General features: G+C 37.4%; 1 protein-coding gene across 1 annotated transcript in view; it reads right to left on the bottom strand.

The window, feature by feature from the left end:
• Window positions 1–2,955: 2,955 nt before the first annotated feature.
• Window positions 2,956–25,937, bottom strand: part of b4galnt3b (beta-1,4-N-acetyl-galactosaminyl transferase 3b) — a 34,140-nt gene continuing 11,158 nt past the window's right edge. The window contains exons 3-20 of the mRNA XM_036584785.1: window positions 24,063–24,143; window positions 23,092–23,187; window positions 22,902–22,992; window positions 22,723–22,823; window positions 22,543–22,610; window positions 18,511–18,589; window positions 18,336–18,402; window positions 16,017–16,160; window positions 14,195–14,304; window positions 13,782–13,882; window positions 12,964–13,031; window positions 9,713–11,246; window positions 8,148–8,407; window positions 6,614–6,767; window positions 6,445–6,517; window positions 6,206–6,359; window positions 3,587–3,713; window positions 2,956–3,311 (exon numbers count right to left, since the gene is read on the bottom strand). Of these exons, the coding sequence (XP_036440678.1) occupies window positions 3,203–3,311; window positions 3,587–3,713; window positions 6,206–6,359; window positions 6,445–6,517; window positions 6,614–6,767; window positions 8,148–8,407; window positions 9,713–11,246; window positions 12,964–13,031; window positions 13,782–13,882; window positions 14,195–14,304; window positions 16,017–16,160; window positions 18,336–18,402; window positions 18,511–18,589; window positions 22,543–22,610; window positions 22,723–22,823; window positions 22,902–22,992; window positions 23,092–23,187; window positions 24,063–24,143 (3,417 nt within the window). The 3' untranslated portion in view covers window positions 2,956–3,202. The remainder of the gene's footprint in view (window positions 3,312–3,586; window positions 3,714–6,205; window positions 6,360–6,444; window positions 6,518–6,613; window positions 6,768–8,147; window positions 8,408–9,712; window positions 11,247–12,963; window positions 13,032–13,781; window positions 13,883–14,194; window positions 14,305–16,016; window positions 16,161–18,335; window positions 18,403–18,510; window positions 18,590–22,542; window positions 22,611–22,722; window positions 22,824–22,901; window positions 22,993–23,091; window positions 23,188–24,062; window positions 24,144–25,937) is intronic.

The following is a 25,937-nucleotide window of genomic DNA, read 5'->3' on the forward strand; positions in this document are numbered from 1 at the left end:
GTTACAGGATGAGATAGAGATAGTTACAGGATAAACCTATCCACACTTAGGGAAAATAACCTAGAACAGCAGTCAGTTTTGTTTTCAAAAAAAAGAAAATCTTGTAAAGAGGCATCTTGCTACTCCTACTCCGAAATGAAATTGAGGACTTTTAATTTCTAACCTAAATGATTCCACTTCATTTTAATAAACAAAAACAAATGACAAAATAGCAACATTAGAAATACTTATTTTGTTCATTAATTAAAATGTTACCATGATATGTTAGTTACATTATCTTTACATAAATTCACACATAATAATAATAATAATAATAACAATAATAATAATTATTATTGTTGTTATTATTATTATTATTATTATTATTATGCAACACTATTAATTTATACAATGCAGCGTCATTCAGTATTTAATTGTTAAGTGCAAACTGACCAAATCCACAGATTTGGATTGAGCAGATCTTTGCTAGTGGAACAGAAGAATCCAGAAGACTTTCTAGCAGACAGATTTTATTTAATATAACATACTGTGCAAAAGTCTTAAATCATAAACTTGGCAATAAAAATGTTTTGGTTTGTAAAAACACCACATATCATTAGAATCAATACAAAGAAACATAAACACAGCAGAAAGTAACATGAATTTCTTATTTTGAAAGTAGTTTGTATTTTGTAAGTTAGTTTAAAGAATAAAGTTTGGTTCCAGATTTTTTCCTGAACACCACCACACAACATTCAGAACTGATTGAGCCAAACCAGGTATTGGATGATACCTACAGATAATACTGGGCTGCCATGAGGAGGTTTGGAAAGGCTTAAACAAACACATTGACATACATAAAATCACTGCATATTGTATTAATGTTATATGTATTTATTATAACATTAGCGTTCTTCTGAGCAAAAAATGCTCATTGTCCAGAAAGTCTAAAGCTTTTGCCCAGTATTGTACATAAAAAATAAAATAAAATCTGCTGTACTTCATAGCACAAAGTAAACAGCATCTGCCTGAAACCATCATATGACAATTTTTTACATTTATTTTTCCTGTGACTAAGAAAAATGACATACCAACAATTATATACATAGGTATATAAATATATTTGACAACATTTTTTATTTCATTGAAGACAGATTGTTGAAGACAGATGAGCAGCAAATCTCTTAAAACCAAAATAAGGTATTTCTTTAGGTTTAGTGCACGCGGCTTGACTCTTGCCTGTATCTGTCCTTACTATAGACCCTTTTATATACACACATATAAAATTAAATATGCATAAAGCCAATGCAACCTGACTGAATTCATACAACTAAATAAGCTGGAAATAAGGAATAACATTTCCTGATTAATTTCCCTTTTTTGCAACAGAAAGCAAAAGGCACTTTTGAGTCAGTATGGTATTTTCCACTTTTCCTGAGTCAGATCATGCAGCAACTGCTACTAATCACTAGTCCACTTACTATTAAACAATAAAAGACCATAAACAAAGCTGTGCTAAATCCATAGATTTTTTAAATCTTCTAATTAATCTTCTCTTAATGAGGCAGATTGAGTTTGCTGCGACTAATTAATTTACGTATCTGAGTAATTCTGCACAGTGAAACGTCTGAAACAATATGATTGCTACCACTCCTCCTTGGAATGTGAATAAGCAGAATGTTATGTATTGCTTCTGCACTCGTCAAGCAAAAAGGTTTTTCTTAAGACAAAGGCTACTGCCTAGGTTCCACTCTGTCCATGCTGATTAAATCAGAGGTGAAGTGTCTTGCAAGTGACTTGCAATAAGGCCTGCAGGCTGAAGGCACAGAACTATTGCACCTAGTTGGTTTGATCACTGTCCAGCTGAACACCCAGGAGTGACCAACACTGGTCCTGGAGATCTAATCACCCTGCAGAGTTCAGTTTCAGTCCTCTAACATAATCATAACTTGATTCACCTCATTTACAGGGACATTAGAGGTAGGTGTATTAATAGAATGGTTATTCAAAAAAATCTAAATGAATCAAACAATTAACCCCAATCGTGTTTGCCGTCCAAAGTTGACTTCTTTAGTATTGTCGTGGAGCTGCGAGGCTAACATAGCCAAAATGTGTAAAAAATCTGTTATATAAGCCTTGCATCTCCAGCGCAAAACTACTATTGGCTGCATATGTTGGGGTTCAGGCGAACAAACCATGCCAATGTGATTTTTAAACCAAACTGGACCAATCCTAGAAGTTAGGGTTGGAACTAAACCAGAAACACTACAATAAAAGGAGACAGTTTACTGGATGAAAAATGAATAAAAATGGCATCTGTTTATGAGAAAACTCAGTTAGTTGTTTAGCTCTCATAGCAGTTATAGTCCACAGAAATCAATGTGTTTGACATATATTTCAGACACAAACTACATGGAAGCTGATTGTTTTTGTTTGAACAATGTGCATTTAAACGTTAACCTTTTTACCCACCGTTTGAAAACTATTACAGAAAGAAATACAAATATATGAAAATAAAAACACCTTGAACACTTTGTAGCTTTCTTCACATTTTAGCAATGTTATCCGAAAACATTGCATATAAAAAGTAAATAGGTCTCTCTCCATTCAAAGAGCTAGGAGCCTGGTCTTCTATGACTAGAAATAACTGCCCGAAGGTGTTTCCAAGATGGCTACCAAGTGGACAGTCTTTCTTATAAGGACTGTGACTAAACCTTGTAGGTGGATAGATTCCCAGGAGTGGCTTGGGCAGCCCTACCATAGAGCCCCAGAGAGGGTCTGTACACTATATACAGTACAAACGCTAATGTGGAATGAAACCCACACGAAACCATTCTACACCAATAAATACACATTCACATGAAATACACACAGTCTCTAAAAACAAGACAGTGTGTAAAATAAAGAAATGCTTCGAAGCATAAATAAAGCTAAGATGCACTTAATTTTAGAGCACTTTCTCTCCTGAGTGTGTATCTTCAGTAGTATCAGGAGCATCCAAAGAGTTTAGCTCCTTCATGTTTCTTCTTTTGGTTTCCACTACCACAACCAAAGCCTATCATCACAAACACTGCCTGACTGACAGACAGCATCAGCCAGCCAGACCTCTGGAATGCCCCGAGGCCCACCCTCACAGGAGCCGTCTGCCAGAATGGGCAAACAGAGCATAGGCTGAATAAAGTGCCACAGTGACTGTTGTGCTGAAGATGTGGGGTTGCCATAGTTACGTATCAGGGACTATCCGGCGGTTCCACATGCCACGCCGAGTGTGGTAGTAATGGAAGAAATTCCTCAAGTATAGCCGCTCCACTTCCAATCCTGCCTGCAGGATCCTGCAGACAAGAGCAATACATCATCCATTCTATCAACCACATCTAGACACAAGTAATTACACATCAATAAAACTACATGGTTCAGAACTACATGTATTTGTATAATCATAATCATATAATTACATGTAATTACGAACCATGCAGTTTTATGCTCGGAATAATTCAGAGGCAATCAGAACATTATAATTAGCCTTGTAGAAAAGTAGAAGTAGAAAGTAGAAAAGTGTAGTAGCCTACATAAACTGTTACATCAGACAAACAGTGTAATGGCCCACCTGTCCAGTAGTTCCCAGTCCTCTCCTCCCCAGCGGACAGTGAAGTCTTTGGTGTTCATGCCACCAATAGAGTCCAGGTCAGATTTATAAATACCCAGCAAACCAAAGCCGTTTACTTCCCAGTACCCTGCAGAATGCCCAAGCAATACTGTATTATTTTGGGCTTTTCAGATCACACAAAATGTGCAGCAAAAATGTGTGAAAATGCATTTTTAAAACATATATTTCAGACTACATGTGTGTGATGTATTTCGCATATGACTGCACAGGATCTAGAGCAGGACCTGAAGGTCCCGATTCATCAAATTTCCGGCTCATGAAAGTCCAAATAAGCAAACTATCATAAGTGAATGGTGACAATGGTTGCCTTTAAATGTTTAATTAATGATTTCTCTAGGGAAATAATGGAATAGAACGACACAGATTAAATACTTTCAGAACAATTGAAAAATTAAATTGTCAGTTAAAAAAATATATATATTTTTGAAAGGAAAAACTATTAAAACTTTAAAAATCTTTACAAATATTTGTTCCATATAAAAATTATATATAAAATGTAATTAAAATAAAAATAAAGACTTTTCTTAGTAAGAATATCATGCTCTTGTGCTGGGAATGAGCACACTGTAGGGTCTTTTATGTTAAGCTTTAGGTTTATTTTATTTGTCCAGAGAGACTGGATTTTGTTGGTAGTTTAATCTGAAGTGTTTTGTCTCGTGCTGACGCTTAACATTCCAACTTCTGACCAGCACCACAGACTATGAACAGATAGAGAGGAGGGGAGAAGAACACTCTGTTTACACTACTCAGACAAGGGATAGTAAATAAAATGTAAAATCTATGAAAGCAGGAGAAATGATTCTCTTTGTAACCTAATATCTACACCGGTAGATAGTCTGTGTTTTGATGAACTGCCTTTGGCTAAATTGTGTACATAAATGCAGTGAAGTGAATAAACCACTGCACAGCACTGCTACACAAGTTGTGCTGGTTCATGTTCATGTATGTCGCTGCAATACAGTTAGTATTCGGTTCGGTCCACTGAAACACTTTCACATTCAGGTTCACAGTCCACTTTTAATGCTGTAACTTCTCCCCCTGCAAGTCTCCCTGCATTTCCTCCTGCATTAGATTTTTTCCTACCTTTCATTACTTTAACAAAATAATCTGGCAGACTAAAGTAACTCACTCATGCAGCTGACAACATTTAGCACAGAATCCCATGAGGCTCACAAATCTCTTACAAACTCCCCCTGCAATCAAAAACTGGATAAAACACAACTTCATGCTAAATAGCGATAAGACTGAAGTCATCCTCATTGGATCTAACTCAACCCTCAGTGAAACTGCTTCTCTCACTCTCCACATTGACAATGTATCTGTGTCCCCTTCCCCTCTTATTTGAAATCTGGGTATCATTCTCGACTCTATCCTTTCATTTGGTCCCTAAGTAAGAACTGTTTTTGAAACCGCAATTAGCTCTTCTCCTCTCACAAGCTCCAGACATTCCAGAACTCTTCTTACTCATACCTGGTCACACCATCACATTACACCCATTCTTCAAAATCTTGCTTTTTTACTTCCAAAGCTCTTAACAACCTCGCTCCTTCTTGTCTGTCTGATCTTCTTTCCTACAAACCTACTTGTACTGTTAGGTCCCCCTCGTCGCTGTATACTAAGCTACTGACAGGACAGGCTCACTGAGCACCATTTGTACATTATATGTCTTTACTCTGTACTATGCACTACCATTTTTTTTATACAGCTATAAATATTGCACATCGCACTGCCACTTTGTTTATACACCTATAAATATTGCACAACACACTGCCACTTTGTTTATACACCTAGGCATATTGCACAACTATTAACAGATGTTATCGTTTACAGTGTAGTCACTCGGTTCATCCACCATGTATGCATTGTCACCTGCATAATATTAATGCAATTTTCCTTACTTATTCTTGTGCTGCACATTATATTTTATGGTTGTTTTAGTATATTTTATTATATATCTTTACATTCTATTTATGCATGTGTATAACAGCATAAAACAATATTTTTGCTATTTACTGTATTTTGTGCTGCTGTAATAGACGACCCCACCTACCTACCTACCTATCGCTGGGCTACTCACTATTCCATTATCAACCCAAAGCTTACGTGATCAAGCAGTTTTAAGATTTGCTCCTTGCGTCTAGAACATCTCTCCCTCCGCAAGTCCGGTAATCTAGTTGACCAGTTGTCATTACCATACTTAAAGTGTTTCAGACATCTGTAGAAAGAACTGTGTTAGCAGCATGCTGATAGGGGCTGGGGATGGTGGCATATGCTGACAGAGTTCTATGGTAACACTGATGCTACTGATTTGAAGTAAACAGGAACACACAGAAAAATCTATCAGCACAAATTTAATATGAATTTTTTTATTTCCTCTAAGTCCTCAGTCAGAGATGATTAACTGGCCAACCGGTTTGTTGTGGTGTGTGCTAGAAAGCTACCCAAATGGTCCTCTATTCATATGTCTTGTTCAATTAATACTCTTGTGATTAAACAGTGGGACCTAAAATTTACTACTTGGAAAGTTTTCACACGAGAAAGAGAGATTAGTGTGCGTACCATCAGGTTCCTGAGGTGTAGCACCACAGTTAAGCCTCATCACTATGGGAGCAAAGGCCATCCGTCCTTCAACACAGTGTCTCCTCACCGAGTCAATAAAACCCAGCGGGAAATGGATGTGCAGATCACACAGAAACACAATGCTGTGCTCATCCTGAGAAAAATAAAAAAAATATATATGTAATTCAGATGCAATGCAGCATTATTCACATGTAATTACATATGCATTCAAAACTTACTGTAATGAGGTCTATTCCAGCCTGTAGCCCTGCTGACCTCTGAAAGTTTCCATTTAGTCTGAGGTACTGGTAACTGAGAGAGAGCAGACAGACAATTACAATCACAAAGAACAGAGAGACATACAAATACAAAGAAAAAGGTACTTAAAAATACTGTATGTGTTTGTACCTTGGTAGATGAGAGTTTTTCAGGGCTTTCTCTATATCCATATCTGTGCTGTCATAATCAGTGATGATGATGTTGAAATTGCTGTCTCCAGTGGCTCTGTTGAGCTCCTCCATGTCCACAATGAACTGCTGCACCCAGCGAGCCTGGTTCTTCACTATATACACATACACAAACTTAATTGGGTTCTGTATAAAACAACAATCACTAAAAATGCTTCGTAGTGTATTCTGCGCTCATAAACAACATTAACAAAATTATCTGGAAAAAAAGATCAAATTTACACAATTTTCCACTTACCTCAAATGTACTGGATCAGCCAAGATATTTTGCTGTCCAAATTTTTTGTTTCTTTAGTTCAGCGCTGTAACTATGAGGCCTACACTACTAACAGTCAATAGGCACCCACATCTTTTCTTTAACTACTTGCCCAAAACTTCTCTTGACCACCACAAATCACATTCAGCTCAAGGACGGTGGTTTAAACTATGCATTGTGCCAAATTCTGCCTCCCTCCACAGAATCAGACTCCTATTCATGTTCGCCTTTAGGATGCATGGACACTAGACTACAGTTTCTGATTTTTATTTATAAATTTAAGATAAATATAAGAGTTTTTCATAAAAATGACCAACAGAAATTGTGACCAGAATCTGCTGCGTGTAGAAGTCAGTGTGATGTGTGCATATGAAGAATGAAGAGTTGGAATTCAGCACAACACTTGTTTCCTAAAATGGCTGCCCAATCAGTTCTGCTACAAGGAGAAATTCTGTTTCTTTTTTATAGTTCACAAAAAGTCATAATAAGCACTAAATCACACTGACTAGTCTGCAAGATCTTAATTAAGATCAAGATGAGGTTTGAGTAGATTGAGAGAAATTTGGGGGATGTATATACAGAAAAAGATTTGGGTGACTATCGACCTCTAGTGTTTATCACTGTTAGCCCTGTAGCTTTAGTTTAACACTAAAGAAGAAAAATTCAGACACTAAACATTTCTTGGAGGATCGACCACATCTGGAGTGAGAGGACAACTGTGTAAATTAGATTTTTCACCAAGCCATTAATTTACCCATTGACATCATTACCATTACTGAGAGAGAATTTCTCCTTCTTATTATACTAAACTGCTGAGAACAATTCACCATGCTGATAATACATTCTCAGTAGTGGTCCTAGGGGTCTATACTGTTGATGAATGGGACAAAGAATGGCTAACAAATTATACAGAGAAACAAATTAACTTGTGAAACCACAAACTGCACCTACATGATACGTACAGTGTAGATACAGGGTAGGTGTACTTAATAAAGTGGCCAGTGAATGTGTAGTGTATATATTTTGCAATACTCTGTTTAGTGTTAATCAAAGTTTCTTCCTTGATATCATAAGCAGGATTTGCCTAAATAATGATTTGAGAGTTTTCTTTTCCAAACTATTGTTAAAAGAACATACTGAAAATCTTATGGATTAAAAGTGGTTTAAACACCTGAAAGCTTTAAGTGAGGAACTCCATGTGTCGATGTGTGTATCTGACCTGGCACAATGAAGTGGACAGTAGCTCTGGGGTTCCACTGGAAGTTGTGTGGGTTGCAGAGCAGAAGATGTGGGTGGTCACTCTGCTTGTTGACGCCACTGCCTCGGCTGTGGTCAGGGCGGTACAGAACATAGATGTAGTGAGCTAGGCGTATTCTGCGCCTAGACCACTCCAGCAGATCCAACTCCAGCAGATACCGACTGCCCCGAGCTGCATCAGGCCGCTTCTCTACATTCACTATATGCTGGAGAGAGAACCGACTAGACACAGACACACACAGACACACACACAAAAACAAAATATGATTTACCTTGCAAAAAACATTCCTTTTACTCTATATGTCAGTATCCAACCAGCCCACACATTCATCTGTATGGGCGGGAAAAATAATTGGTTCTTAAACGCACTGTGATTCTCTCCTTAAAGGTTCTAATTAATTCACAAAACCTCATAATCAGATATTTATTCAAACACCTAGAGACATTGTAAAGATAGATACTTTGGTGAAGCGCAGCTTGGGAGAGGAAAAAGAATGTAGGATCTCAACAAATCACACAGTCACAAAGTGGTCATGGTATAAACACTACTTGTTAATGACAAATACGATAAAAAAACGACAATGTAGGATATTGAAATCATTACTGAGATGCATCAAAATTAGTTCAGAATCATTTTATAATTGCATCAAACCTGAGTGGAAATGGAGATTCTAGAGATTCTCACCCTCCACTCACCCCTACTCATCATCACGCAAACCTTTCAGGTTTTTAAAACCACCTTTGGGTCAAAAGATCTCCGAAAACTGGCACATTATCATTTAAACAACAGCTACTCTTTAGAATATGGTATGAAATTCATACCAAAGAAGACAGTTTGAGCATCATGAGCCTGAATGTTGCAAAAATACCCAAAGGTTGAATAAATGTTTTATATTTTATGACTTTTAAAGTAGGCAAGGTGTCTCAAAACATTTGACAGGCAGTGTACAGTAGCACTCAAAAGTGTAGAATCACTCGCCATGTCAACAAATCTATCAATATATATCTTGTGTGTGGGTGTAATACATTATAAACACACACACGCACACGCACACACACACACACACACACACACACACACACACACACAGATGCACCTCTGAATCTATTCAGATTTTTTTTTTTAATAGCATCTGCCATGAGAGAGACTTTACACATTTCCCAGTCATTTTAGAATCATCTACAGCTCGTTCGTTTGTCTTCTTTCCATTTAATTCTACTGAAAACAATGGGCCTCACTCATCAATCACTCAGTTTTTTCTTAAGTAGTTCTGGAGAAAGATCCTAAGAAAAAGTCTACTTAAAAACTGCTTAAAAGTCTACTTCAGACTTATGGCATGTTTCTAAACCACAGAATTGTTTGCACCTTTGTGCTCTTGAATGTGTGTAGATTCTGTTCTTACCTAAGAACAAATCCCAAATAAGAAAACACTGGTGAATACTGCATAATAATATTCTAAAATAAAACTTATAAAAGTTCCAAACTTTTTAATGGTAGTAGTACACATTATTCTCTCTCTAACATACCTTGGGTATTTCTTGTTGAGTTTCTCCATGAAAGTCTGCACTACAGCCTCAGCCTCTGACTGCCTGATCAGCAGATTCCCAGACACGTTGCAGGTTAGATCTATCCAATCAGATCGTAGAGTCTGGAAGTCCAGCGGCTTGACCTGGAACGTCTGAGCCCAGTTCACCTCACGGTCAAACCCAACCCGGTTGAGGAGGTCGTTCTCTGACTCAGAGTCTCCATAGAGTGCCCAATTGTCTACTGTGTCGTCTTCTTCGTCATACTTGCTCAGTTTCTGCTTTCTTTTGGGTACAATTCTAGCCTCCTCTCCCACTGCCTCTTTCTCTCTCCTCCAGGAGTGGTTATTTTCCTTGGTGGGAGAATCAACAACATCCATCTCCACATGCCCAGTAATGGACTGGGGTAAATCTAACCCCTTTGTCATCTGTTTAGTATCAAGCCTGTTTGCATCTTGAGTAATGGCATAATGATGTTCTTGAGGTTTAGGCCCATTTAACAGCCTGATGGAACCATCTTTTATTTTATGAGACAGAGATCCATTTGAATTTGACCTGAGAGACAGAGAAGCATTACCCTCATCTACATGCAACATTGCTGCATTTTCTCTGTCTGAATTTGCTACTTTGTGATTCAGGACCCTATGCTCAGCAGCTTGGTCCTTCTCTTGACCTGCTGACCTGTGCTTAGTACCATCCAGTAAGCTTGCATCAGTTTCGCTTCCTGCCCGAATAACTCTAATTTCCTCTGGGATGGTTTCCTTTATCTTGCCTTCATCCAAAATGTTCAGTTTGGCATCTGACACATGCTCTGCCGCCTTGCGTTCATTATTAGCAGGCAGAATATGCTTGTTATTTAATCTGGCTAGATGCTGACCTCTCTCCTTGATGTCAGAGATGACAGAATCAGCAGCCTTCCTGTTAGCAGCATCCCTTTTGAATCGCTCAGCATCATAGTGGCCCAGCACTGCTGCATCAACAGTTTTATCTTTCGCCTCAACCGGTTTGGCAGTAAAGTCTTCAGGTTTTTCTACAGCAGCCTGTGGCTCTCTTTGGCCGTCATCACTACTTAAGCGTCCTTGAGGCTGGAAGTCACGTCCTTGTTTCCTTTTAAGAGACAGATCATGCTCAACTTTACGTTTCACGCCTGACCTACTGACCTGTCCTGCTGTTTCGGTTTGGATTTGGAGTGCTTCTGGTCTTTGTTGCTGATTCTCCACTGCTCTCCCCAGATGCTGTTCTGAAGGCCAGTTTGGTGCTCTTATTTCACCAATTGTATTTACTGGCGAATTCTCCTGCTGTGGTCTCCCCACTCCGTTTATCTGTCCGTCATCTCTCCACCCAGTGTTCCTGCTCTCTTCAGCCAAGGACGTAGAAAAGAGTTTCCTTTGTTTCTGCAGTGAGTAGTCATCAAAATCATCCACAATCCCACCTTCAGCTTTCTCCTCATCCTTCATGTCCTCCTCCTCTCCTTCTTGCTCCATCCCTCCATAATTGTACCAATCCTGCCTCTGCCTCAATCTAACCCTATCATCACCTGAAGGAAAGCAAAAAAAAATAAGACTATAAATTAAAAAGACTGCAAAGCAGTTAGCTGAAAATAAGAGTCAAGAGAGCACTGAGCATGAACAGAAAAGGTTCATCTGCCATCAGTGTTTTAAAACAACAGTTTGGCAAAAATCTACTTTACATAATTATCCTGTTACCTTAAATGTCGTTGATCAGCTAAAACATTTCTGATGTCCAAAGTTTGCTGCAGTAGTTTTGGAGTGGAGCTACAAGTCTAATTCACTAGTTTTAAGTATTACTTCTATAAATGCACTCTGAGGAATTAAGGAGCAAGGAGAGAGGAGACTTCCAAAGCGAGGAAACATATGTACATCTTACATGCAAGATTTTGTGGCAGCACCCTCTGTTTTTATTGGATGGTTTCAGTTAATGGGAGGGTACTGTGAAAAGCTGATGATAGTTAATTAAATTGCTGATGTACAAGAATTTCAATAAATAATGTTGATGTGTAAAGTTATTTAATAATATCGTCGCTTACCCAAAACAACATGCATTTCCAAAATATTACCAAGATAAGGCAAAAACTTTCTTAACTTTTAATGGAAGTTAACGTAAAAAGATTTTATTCTGAGTAAATTTAGAGTGTCCATCCATCAGGAAATTTCAGACAATGTAAAGGGCAGTTGCTGTGTTCATGTAATGTTGAAAAATGCTAATGAAGAAGTGTTTTTTTTTTTTTGGACAGCGACAATACATGTGTATATTACTGGCAGAGCTATTAAGCCCTGTAACAGGAGATGAAATTGACAGCTGAGTGAAGGACATCTTTGGCACTGATTCCTCCATCCTTACATCTCATTCATGCTTCTCTCAGAGGGAGGAGCTAAGATGCTAGGAAAGGAAATGAGGATGTATAATCAAAGATATGAAATCTACCTGTGCTTATGTTGTATCTGATACTGTACAACATACTGTTATCTATAAAAAATAGACAATTGCAGACAAAATTCAGGCTCAAAGATCTGTTTTGAGCTATACAATGTTCATTTTTACAGATATAAGTATCCCATGTGTATCAGAATTTGAAGCAAGCATGGGAAGATTCAGGCACACATTTTGTGCCAACTCGTGGGGCATGAGCTTCCATTACTTGTTAGCTGGGTGATTCCATGATTGGGGTGACATTTAGCCCTTGTAATTCTTAAAAACCTTTAATTGTTTTTATAATCTTTCAAGCATTCACCATTCATAATGTGTTAACCTGCATCATGACCAATATCTAATTTTTACAACGTGTCATTACAGACAATGACTTAAATGAGAAACGAGGTTGAGTTTTTAGTATATAATTAGCACATACACAAAATGTGGTCAATTAGCATCCATGCAAATGGCACAAGGACATTAAGGGCATTCCACTGATCTGGGTAACGAGGTTGTACTTTCGAAGAGAAACTGTCAGTCGATATCCCAATACCTTTGAAAATAAATCTGATAAATCTCATCTTTAAGAACTGTGGATAATGCAAATTCCTGTTGAACATATGACTTCTGAAATATTCCAGATATTTCTTAAAGGGGAATGTGCTCAGGAAACAGCGTGAGTGTATGTTGTGGGACACAAAATTCATCTACATTTTGGAAAATATGCCTGATGCAAATATTTTTTTTGGCTAGAATGTTTACTTGGCGAAAGTATGTGGCTGAGCAGTGAGAGCGGCTGAGACAGTGCGTTATTTCAGTACCTCTGTATCTAAAGTCCACATTCTTGTTCCCTGGTTGGTCCAGTTTCATATACATGGAGAAGCCATATCTGTGTAAAAAACATTCATAATTACCAACAACAGATCAATGATGTGGCCTTTTCAAGTACAGAACAAGACCACAACCAAACTGATATACAGGTTTGCAGACTGGATTTTTTTTAATATAGGAATTACAGAGTTGTTTATTTACTTTTATTGCCACATACTGCCCCCTGCTGCATGTAAGCTGAAACAAACACAAAGTGCCTAGATGTTTACAGCAGGGTTCTCTAACTCTCCGGGCCACAAGCAGAGGAATCCTTTCTGAAGCACAGATTCTAAATGATTGATTCCACAGTTGTGTTTACATTTTATTATGATTTGAATTATTTTGTAAAAAGAAAAACTTATTTTTCAGATTTTTGTCATTTTTATTATGAGACACAAAGTGCACTCACAAACCTGCCAATACAGAATGCAAATTGAATGTCAATGTCACTAAATAACTACACATCACTGCAGTCCACAAAAAATTCTCCAAAATGCTAAATTTACAAAAGAAAGCAAATTTGTACTTTAGTTTTAATGTAAGTTAATATAAAGAGATTTTATTCCAAGCAATTCTGGTGTATTTCTAATGGTCCATTCATCATGATATTTTCACATTTCACAGGCAGCTGGGTGGCTGGGGGATTATTTTGTCTTCCTTGGCAGGAATGTATGTGTACTTTCAACTCCCACATGTTTGCATGATTCATAGATGGTACTTGACATAGTCAAGCACGCACTGCAAAGTGGCCTTGGGTGTGCTTCATTACCTCTTTAAGTAGTAGGCTCTCTCCTGATAGAAACACTTGTTATCATTCTCCATGTGAGTAAGGCGAGTGTAGTCATTAGGGTAAACGTACAATAGGCGCACCTGCAATACGTATACAATGTAATCAGACAAATATTTAAACAAAATACCCTGACAAATATCATGAAGTCCAAAAGCAAGACTGGAGTGGACAAAGAGAACGGCAGGTGTGGAGCAACATCGTACTAAAACACACACTTTACACTGCTTTGATTTTTAAGACAAAACACACCTGAAACAACCCTTGCTCCATGACGTTAAACCAACACCTTCAGAGTACACAGAGCAAGTCTTGCAACACAAAAAGCAATATCTGTATCATGAGTTTGCGTGTTTCACTGAATATGTGGTTACAGCACATATACAAGTACTTACAAACTGCAGACCCTGATAGCGGAGCAAAGGGAAGCCTCTGATGATGTAACTGGGTTTATAGGCACATTCTGGCAAAACACCCCATAAATGTGACCGGTCCAGCAATGGAACTATAAAGAAACACACACATACACATACAGAAGATAAATCTTCAGTCTTCTTCTATACAAACTCTTCTTCTGAGACCCTACTTCACTGTTACACAATATAACCTGCATGCATTACAGTATAGAGACAAAAGTATATCCTTTTCTTTGCACATTTACCCACTTGTTTTAAACCTCTTGAATACTGAATTAACTAAGCAACTAATCTGCTAATCAATCAGTTTTGATTATAAAACTTAATGTACTGACTTTAAAAAATAAGAATCGATTACAATTAAGTGTGGAAAAAAGATTGGTGTATTTGTTTTATAGTCTACATTCCACTTCTGTGTATTTTTAAATAAAAATGAAAATAATAATACATTTTAAATAATTCTGAATCATAGCAAAATAATCAAAGTGATTCAAACTTGATCATGGTTAAATGTAGAGAACTCATCAGGCATGGAAAACAGAGTACTCTATTATTAAGTTTTACTATACTATACAAGTGTTTAGAAGGTTTGTAATTTACTCAAGTATTTGAGTATGTTTAAATACTCTTAGGGCCTGTTTATACCTTGCAGCATTTTCACTGATCGACTCATCTGGATTTGTGTTCAAAGACTGATCTTGATCCCATCCAACACAAGTCTAAACAGAATGCGTTTTTGATATTCATTTACAATGAGAGAATAAATGGTTAAACAAAAGATGGAGGATATGCGAGGCCAGAATTATACCCAAACCCAGTGCTTTCTTGCACTCTGGGCTGACGACAGTGTCCAAGCCAAACTAAGGGGGGTGAAAAGTAAAAAAAAGTAATGTGTTGTAAAAGTAATGATGTATGTGTTGATGTGCTGATGTGCTTTTTAAGCGGGAAGGTAAAATGGGTTAAACCGTGGACACATTTTAGTGAAACGTGTAAATGGAATCCAGTTTACAGTTTTCATCCAGTTTTTAAAGTTTATTTAGATTAGAGGTGGGCGATATGGCAAAAATGTAGTATATTGCGATACTTAAAATTTTCATGATACACAATCTGTCATGATATTTATTTTTTGAGACATATGATCAGTTGGAACAGAGAAAAAAAGAACTAGTAGTGCTACATTTTAAAAAATAATATAAAAACTGTGAGCACAATGATTATTATTCAATATTTTGCATAGTGGGTTGCACTAACTCCAGTTAAATAGGACTAATTTTGCTCTCTTTATCATAAAACATGGTTTGATGATGTTTGGTCAGTGTTCTACAAGTATCGACAATGTCCATGATACGTTCAGAAAAGCATATTGTATTGCACTGTGACATAAATCATCATGATAACAATATATATTGTTATATTACCCAGTCCAAATCCAGATACAAACATGTACACGGACATGAAACACACCTTTATTTACAAACAGGCTCTCCAACTTTACCACTTTTAACCGAATCAAAATTTGGCACAGTACCCACACTTTGGGTATAATTTTTTAAGTATAATTATATAGAATTTCTCTGTAGTTATTCCACCTCTGGATTTCATGATCATTTCTTAAAGAATCACATTCAAATCAAGATCAGCCTTTAAATCTACATAATTGATTTTTTTTCCCTCAATAATTAGCTTGTTCTAATTCGTCTATTTTTTGGGGAAGAACATTTGGACAGAAACAAGTGTCACGTTTATTTTAGACTCTAGTAGATGTGAATTTGACTCAAAGTGTACGACTGAGGGTTCTCACTCTGATAAAAGGTGTCACGAGGATCCTCTTTCAGCATGTCTGCCTCATGGGGAGTGGATAGTGCAGCGTCCCGGGACAGAACTACATGGCTGGCAGCAGTCTGAGGAATGTGACTCACATAATTCATCTTTAGGGAAGACTCATCTGACACACACACACACACACACACACACACAAATATACATCAGCCAAATAATCAATGTGTTAACATTTTACAGATTTTTTTTTTTTTATTTGTCTTCACTTTTTTCAGTAACACTTTACTGAAGGGCAGCATTCATAAGGCTACATGACACCTATATAAGCATTTCATGACAACTCACATAAACTCACAAACATTTTTAAAAACTCATTCCTACAAGTGCTAGCTATCATAAAAGCTGCTTCTGTCAATTCTGATGTTATTTCAGGTAGCCGTGGGGCGATAAACGATATTATCGAATATCACGATAATTTCAACCAGTGACGATAATAAGCAAATTATTGTTTTATTTTTTATCGTGCACCCTTGCCATGTGACTTTTTTCTTTTTTTTTTGTTCTTTGTATTTAACTATTGGCTTTGTACAAGCATTCTAATCTATGGTATGTTAAAATTTTAGACCTAAGCTATAACAGAAAAGATGGCATTTAAGTACAGACTACACAAATATAACTAATTAACTACAAATATACGTTTTTAAAACACCACTAGAAAAGATTAGAATGTAGCGTTTCAGTCTGGCAAAGAATGCTGGGTATATGCAAATGAAACACGTTACATGTAACCTTCTCCCTAGACGGTGAAAAATGGATGAGCTTGTACAGATGAAGGGTGTTACCGCGCCAGTTTGGCAATATTTTGGCTTCCAACCAGACGAACATGGAGAATGTTAACAGTGTTACATGCCGTCTATGCAGAAAACTGATCATCGCCAAAGGCAGCAATACTACCAATTTGCAAGCACATCTCAGGATAGATCATCCAACTCAGTATGCTAAACTGGGTCTGGCACAAAGAGAAGGCAGTTCGTCGAATCAATCAACAATCACAAGTGCTTTAACAAAACGTACAAAGTACAAATGTAACAGCGCAAAGAGGCGAGAAAGGGCCGAGAAAGGGGCGAGAGTGCACTACCAGTGTAACCCGTTACACAGTGAAGGGTCGGCTGCCATTCAACACAGGTGAAAAGCCATCATTCGGAGAAATGTTACAGACCTTGAATCCACAGTACGAGCTGCTAAGCTGTAAGTACCTTAGCAAGACAGCGGTGCCTGAGATGTATAATAATGTTGTGTATAAAACAATCAAGGTTGTAAAGACTATAATAATAATAATAATAATAATAATAATAGTTATTATTATTATTATTATTATTATTATTTCTTCTTTAACATAACTTTGTTTTTTCCAGAATTAAGATTCACTGCTATAATTCTCCTTTGCTGTTCCACTGAGATGCAGCAATTCACTTACATAGGCTGCAATAAAATGATCACATGACTGTAACAGATGAAAGGCCCGCTCACTTGGGTTTTCATAAATTCATTTTTTAACACGATAATATTGTTTATCGCGATAACTTCTGGAGACGATAATCGTTTGTCTAAATTTACATTATCGCCCAAGCCTAATTTCAGCTCAATAAGTGTTACGATACTTATCACTTTTTGAGTAAGCCTTTATAAATGTGTATATAGTTTTATGTCAGTTGTCATGAAAGGCTTATGTAGATGTTGTGCAGCCTTATGAATGCCGCTCTACAGTAAAGTCTTATCACTTTTCCCACATCTGTTCATGACATGTCGTGTGCTGGATTAGTGAAAAACTGCAGCGCAGTCAAAATTTTAAAAATAATTCCTTTCCCACATTGACTGCAGTGAAAGAAACCTTGTGTAAAGCTGTGTTAAAGCCCTCCTCTTTAAGCCCCTTGGAGATCAATGCGCTCACATACTGCAGCTAAATATACCACCACACACACACACACACACACACACACACACACACACACCTCTCTCCTTCCAACCCTCTACAGTTCCACACACTCCAACATACACATGTATAAACCATCCCCCTGTTCCACACTTACACCACAATCCCAACATGAGCATGCACACAAGAAACACACCCATACTGCAGGAGCAAGACAAACACACATACACACATTGAAAGACATTCTAACCTATCATTTTAGCTATTTCAGGGTGCCAGCACAGCATGGGGTATGGGCAGGGACGGCTATTCCAGCATTACACATAGAGCTACAGCTGCCCAAAATAACACTTATGCATGCAGATGGACAGACAGACATACAAAACTACAAGTTACTACCAAACTTACTGGTATAAAGAGAGATGGACCGAGAGTCGATAATTACAAACTTTGTCCTGGCCCGATTGAGCCGCCACTGTTGCAAAGAAAAAACAGAAAAAAAACCAAAATATTTTTCAGAAAAGCACACATACATGCACAATCATAGACAATCATGTATACACATAGTATATACAGTACTCACCGCAACCTCAACATGGTCTGTTCCATGATCATTCTGTTTGTGGATCAGCTCAAAGTAATATCTCTTCTGCTGCTGCAGTCTGAGAGGGAGAGAGACAGTCTTCAGTATTACACCACACACCACATACTGAGACAGTCAATGGAGAATAGTGGTCATGTTTTGAGTACAAATGGAATATTGATACTGATGGGTATCAGCAGCAGAGAGAAAAAAGAATGAACCCAGTCCAATCTTGTAACAAATCTGTCCTGAATCAGCTCACGCACACATTATGTGATGTTATGTTGTTAGCTGCATACTTCTTCATGTGGGGTAGCAGACTGTTTGAGTACTCTCTCAGAAATAAAGGTAAGAAGCTGTCTCTGGGGCATTACCCCTCTTGTCACTAGGGTGGTACCCTTAAGGGTACATCTCAGTACCTTTAGTCAGGGAATATAATTGTTCCATAATCCACTGAAATTATATTTTCTAAGTTGTATTGATTCCACACACCCCGTCTCGTCTCCAGGCTTTTAATTTTATTGCTCTGTCTTAAAACATTGGGTTATGAAAAAATACAAATACGTACTTATCCACTGGGAGAAACTCATTTAAGGTACACAATTGGACCTTAAAACCACTGTTGTACCTTTGAGGGTACATTTACATTGTCTGTACCTTGATGAATAAAAAAAATGTATGTGCACTGTACCTTTACTTATAACAGTGTAGTTTGAGCATTATAGTCTCCTTTTAGATTATCATCTTAAAGCTACATTATATAAAGCTACATAAGATATGGGGATCTGGAGACCTGTGTGTAACTGCACACAAAGCGCAGAACAACATTTTTTTAATGTCAGTTGTGCTCTAAACGCCTTCCCTGAGCAGATGAATGATAATGAGCATGTTGAAACATCTTCTCAGGATGTAAGTGACTTATCTACTATTGACATCTCTGACTTTTAAGTGATTATTTCAGGCCTTACAGGTTGACTCACAGTAGCGCAGTGCTTCACGTTGAAGTGATTCAATTAAAATCAGCTCATTTTAAGGCTTAGTGGTTTTTAAAGAAAACATATCGGATCCGTATTGGTACTGGCCAATACTCTGGGTTCTGAAAGAGACTTTGTGCATGTTTCTTTTCCAAAAAACAGACAAATTGGAATAAACTGGCATCGTTATCAGAAAAACAAAGAGGTTTCATGCCATCTCTATTTTTGAGTATTATCTGTGTTTCCTTGCATGGAAATGTATAGAGACTGTTGCAACAAATTAGCTTTCATTTAAAAGCTATAAAGCTGTATCCTGAACTTTTCCTAAGGCAGTCTGTATCAGACTAGTGGTGTGTTTGCACATCCAAACAGAAGCTGTGTGTGCGCCTCTGTGTGTGTACATATGTGCTTCTGTTTGCCTTTTGTGCACTTACAAAGACAAATTATTTCAAAATGTTCTAAATGTCCCCATTAAGTTACATGTGAGAAAACACCATTGTGTTCATGTGTGTGCATGAGTCGTTACATGCAGTGGGTTTAAGTTTATCTGCTGCAACGTTCATTCTCTGATCTTGCTGTCAGTTCCGCAAGCCAAACCACTAGCCATCTAAATTACTCAGTCATTTCTCTTCCCTTCATCTCTGCCTCTCAAAGACTCTCTCTGATCACTCATTCCTACTCTGAGCTGCCCATTAACTTACACAAATCTAGACTCTAGAACGTATATCTAAACATACACACTTGTGCAAAAAATAAATAAATAAATAAATAAAATAAATGAATTTAAAAAATGGACCAAGCCTGAAATATAATGATTTTTACTGATGGTAAAAATGTTTTTTGGCCTGGTCAGAGTCCAGATTTAAACCCTATAGAAAACATCTGGTCTTACATAAAACACAAAGCAGCTTGGCAATGTTTTTCAACTGTTTGAAACCATCAGTGCTGAGTGAAACAATAGTGACTCTTTCTGTAAAAGGTTGTCTGCAGGTTCACCCACAAGACTTTATCATTTAAAGAAACCAGAGAGAAAAAATATCTACCATACTTTACCTATTTGTTTAATGATTTGTTGTTAAGACCAGGCTTAATGTTCTCTATTTTTACTTCAAATTCTAAAGTATTTTAATACCAAACCAAAATGTCTTTATCAAGTCTAAAAATAACATCTGTAAGGTTTTATGTTAGTGAGTCGTTAATGATTTGAGAGTTAATATGCTGATAAGAACAATGGGTCAACTCTGACACTCTAAATCACAAGTAGACCTGAAACTAGACTGCCCTTCCTGGAAATGCATCAAAGTAGTTTATCACATTTTACATGCAGGACTTTGTCTCATGAATGCATAAGGTTCATTATGTGAACTGTGTTTCACCCAGTTTGATTCTCAGTCTCCATTAGATTTTCTTATGTATACTGCTACTGGGTCAAATTTTCACCATGGGGTCAACGTGCACAGCTATAGATAGCAGCAGATGATGCCAGTGTTGTAATTCATCCTGAAAATAATCTATCCAGCATTGTAACCTGAACGAGTAGTAACACCCTGCAACAAACTCATACTACTTACTGTTACTAGTAAACAAAAAGGTAAATGATTGACTCTACTGGGAAATCTACTTTTGCAGATTAAATCTGAATTTACAAATCTTTGTGTAATCCTGGACTTGACCTGAACTCATACATTAGGTCAATAAAAATGTTTTTCATTTTTTACTAAGCCATCATGGTTGACGTACCATGGCCAATACTAACAAGCCTTGCAGTGCATACTTTACTGAAGGCTTTAATTTTTTCTTGTATTCTAGTATAAAATATTCATATTTTAAATACTACTACTACTACAACTAATAATAAATGTTATTACTTGTTTATTTTTGATCCTTTGTGCCATCCTGATTTACCATTCACATCTCATTTGATTCTAAAATTCTCTCTGATCATTTTTCAAATCTGCCATCATACCATCAATCTTTCTCCAAAACGCACAGATCATCCAGTCTGTTTTAATATTATACAGTGCCTGTCAAAATAAACACAGTAGCTTTTCAAAATGTTTTGCATGTAAATGGGCATGTTTTCTTTTATAGTTTGCAGTAATATTTAATATGCAGTAAATTATAATAATAAAGACTACAGGTTTATTTTAAGGGGAACACCATGTAAAAATCTGTGCTAGTACCTCTGACTGTACTATATTGGGAATAATGTCAAACCCCACATATTTTATCCTGTGATGTTAGCACTCAACAGTTGTTGTGCTATTGTGGTGTCAGCACTCAACAGCACTCTTTCTGTAGGCCCTGTAGTGGAAATTAATATAATCAAATAAACATTTTCCTTAAATCAGATTACTTTTACACTGATCTCTCTCTCTCTCTGTGAAATGTTGTGACTGTGTTGAGCTGTTAGTGAGCAATGAGAAGCAAAAGGGAAAGGACACCCTTGACGTGAAAACAATTCACACCTCTCCACAAAGATGGCCGTGCCAAGACCAAATGGTTAGCACTTCCCCGATAACATGAAATCGTGTACCACAACCATATAAATGAGGATTTGCTTAATCACCTACAGAGATAAAAATTAAGTTTGCTTCTGGTTTTGCAAAACATACACATTTCCATTGTACAAATATGTTCCATCAATGTTATTGTACAAACAAAATGCATAGTTCAACAGAGGGAGCTCCAAAACAGGCATTTTAATGCTACAGTGAAGAACAGCTAAACCATATTTGGGTTAACATAACACTTACAGGTATTTTAAAATGTGATAGAGCCCTCAAACCTTTGCTGGGCAGTGTAGATCATGTTTTTGAGGGTTAACACACTTCATAACAGTTATAATTAATCTTGGGAGTGTGCCTCAGCAAGCCCTGTAATATGATCAGCACACAGACACTTACAGATACATATACATGCACAGAGACACTCCCATAAGCTATAAATAATCTCACCTCTTTGGGTCAATAAAGTAAGCTGTGGTCTGTTCATAACGTGTGTCACGTTATGTTAATGCGTTATTTATGATTTCATATGTTCACGCACTCATACTTACAGGACTGGCTGAGATATCTGGCTAGGATATTTCCCATATTCCCCTGGCGCAGTCCATTCTTTACCAGTCTGAAAATCAAAGACAGCACACAACCCTTTTATGTCTGGATATAAATATTGTACTGGCATTGAATATGTACATTCACAGTGATTTTAGAGCACTCCCCCAGTGCACACAGACCTTGCCAACGTAGGCAGAGAGTTTCAGGTTGTCCGGGTTTTCATCATGACTAAGCCAGAACTCACAGTTATCATCAGAAGCCACTGCAAAAAGAAACTCACCTGAAAAAAACAAACAAAACAGTTAAAAGGGCAGTCCAGACAACAACAGATGCTTGTGCCTAACAGTGTCTCACTGACCATCAGTATATGGGTGGATGTAGCCAAACATCCTGAGGCCATAGTTAGTCCAACTGGGAGACACAGCCAGTTTCTTCACTGTGATACGTGACTACAAGAGCAGAGGGAAAGCAAAGGAAGGTGGTGGATGAGTTGAAGGTCCAAGTTTGAATGACCCTATATTTCTGTAGCCTTGCAAACGTGCACTTACGTGAGGGTAAAGGGGATAATGCAGGTTTTTTCTGAGTTTTGCGATGGTGCTGCCACACCAGTCTTCAAATACATGAAGATTAGCCTCTCCTTTATACTGAAACAAAGACAATAGAATCCGTCAGCATACATCAATGTATGGCAAGCGTCCTGTCACCACAGCTGCTGATCCTTTCAGAACTGTGTTTACTCCTAAACCTAATGAGAGGTTGAGCTTCCAATGGGATTGCTTTTGCTGCCAACATGCCATTAAAAATTTAAAAAGTCCAGACATCACACGTAGCACAGTGTGCTGGAGATGCATTTTCCCTCCAGCATTTCAATAGCTCTGATGATGAAAATAATCAGGTGAGCACATTAACATGTGTTTACATTAGTTTGTTTGCTCTCTGGTAAGTATCTCCACAAGATCCTGTCCTCCTTAGTTACTTTCAAGGTGGGGAAGGTTCACTTTCAAAAGGTATTACATTGCAGACTGATTTCCTGATTGTCTGTTACAGTACCTGACCCATACTAATGACCTAATTAGCAACCTAATCTAGTATAACTCAAGTGCTATCCAGTATACTTTTACTTCTTAGACTGCTTTCATTTAAAAGCCTCACGTTAAAGTGAAAAAAAACAAAGGGTTGCTTCATTTTTGTCAGAGGACTTGCAAAGTGGACATTTCCAGGGCTAGAAAATATACACACCATATTTGATACTATTGTCAAATATTACTACATGAATGCTTTATTTAACATGGTTAAAGCCAGCATTATTTTGACACATCATTTACATGTGTGGGATCATGGGATCATGAATCAATGCTTTGATCGGTCAAAAAAAAAATCCAACAGCTTTATTTGCATATTTCAGCATTCTGTGATATCAGTACTGCAAAGGCCTATACTGCCATAATGATTAACAAACTGAACAGCCCTGATAGTCAGTCCACAGCCTTTAGAGTTTGGTATATTTTTTTTGGTCTACCTCAGACCTCCAGAGCTGAGGAGTGTATTTGGACATCCAGCTCTTGTCCTCTTCATAAACTTCAGATCCGTCTCTGAGAACCTATGCAAGACAGACTCAAGTTCAGCCTCAACCTTTTTCAGTAAACCATGACTCGTATGCTAATACCTGAGGCCCAGCAGGGGCCTAATCAGATAAATGTTTTACTATTCAGCAGGACAAGGGCAGGCACTATATCCTACTGAGGATTTAAGAACAGGATCCTTCATGTATGCAGTTGTTAAACCTGCGTGTCATGTAATGAGTATGGCATGTGTATCGTATTTGAGCAGAGACTAAATGTGCCTCAACTCCCCTAAATGTGATTGCCCTTACAAACCACGGCTGGAGAGCTTGCATATGTGTGTGTGTGTGTGTGTGGTCTCTGCACTGTGCAAAAAGTGTAATTGCTAATGCTGCTATAATGACCATTTTCTCAGCTGTAATAGTGATGGGTGTGCTTTATTACACCATCTAAAAATGACTCACCTGCGAATGACCCAAACAAGATCAAGTTGTAAACATTTCATGCACTGTTGTATATTACCTCATACTGGCACAGCCCAAACTTTAATGATTTGTATAAGCGAAGCAGCTCAAGGGCTGCATGACTGCCTGACCCACCCAAGCTAACTGCCAGTTGATCACGTTTCGTTTTAAGGAATACATATTAGAGGTTTATAAAGGTCCTGTTCTTTGTTAACAAAGGCCAGAGCAGACATTTATAAACGGATTATTCACTACGCATTAAAAGGAAATTCCACTGATTTTTCAAAAAGTTTACATTGTTTACATCTTAATGTCTGAATTAAGTCATTCAGAGTGCTTTGATGTGAAATGCAACACTACAGAGGAGCTTACCAGGTCAGAAGTGTTCACAGTGATGGTGACATTTGAAGGGTTTAGTGCCTCTCACAGACAGTTACTTCATGAAATAGGTAACATATTTTTTAAATACAATCATGATGGAGAGGTACACGCAGGGCACAAAGATACAAAACCTTGTTTTTTTTTTTGTTCAAATTTACCACTATTTTATCATTTTCAACATTACATATAAACACTCAGAAGGCATGTGTTGGTTCACTAGTCATTATGGGTAGTACATTAAAGGGCTATATTTGTATTGTAGACATTGCAACCTATAGTTGTTAAATTTCTCCACAATGCACCATTTCACATCAAACCACTTGGAATGACTTTGTTCACATCTCAACGACTGAATTGCGGAGAAATTTGAAAAAGATGGTGGAATTTCCAATTAAGCATTTTTCATTATGACCTATATTAGTACATAATTGGAAGTTTGTTATGTAAAAATCTGTAACAATTGCATTATTAGCTGTAATAATGCACTATAAACACTTTGTTAGACTTTATTATGCAAACTATTGAACATAAATTAATCACCTAAATTCAGATCTTGTTAATGTAAAATTGGCAACATTCTTATAGGTGCTAAGTAGAGTCAGATGACTTCTGGAATTTATTGCATTAGAGCTAATAATGATTTAATAAGTCAGAAACGCTTGAAGATCTGTTCCATATTAGAGGTCTGCACTCCCGTGGATTCCCGCAGGACCCGCCACAGCTGTCGAGCCCAGCAAAACAACAAAAATAACCGCTCTGTGGATTAATTCCTGCTTTGTCTTTACTGGGAATTAATTGCGTTTGGTGAATTTACTTCACAGTGAGCCTGATGACCATGACTGGTGTGTTATTTCAGCAGTGAATAATGTAATTGCGAACAGACTGTCAGTTATTGGAGATTTTCAGCGGGATCAGGATGAAATCTTGCAGGAGCGGGAGTGAATAAACAGTTCTGCATGGACCTCTATTCCATATTCTAAAGTTGTA

This window comes from Colossoma macropomum, unplaced genomic scaffold (assembly GCF_904425465.1).
Source record: "Colossoma macropomum unplaced genomic scaffold, Colossoma_macropomum, whole genome shotgun sequence".
NCBI lineage: Eukaryota > Metazoa > Chordata > Actinopteri > Characiformes > Serrasalmidae > Colossoma > Colossoma macropomum.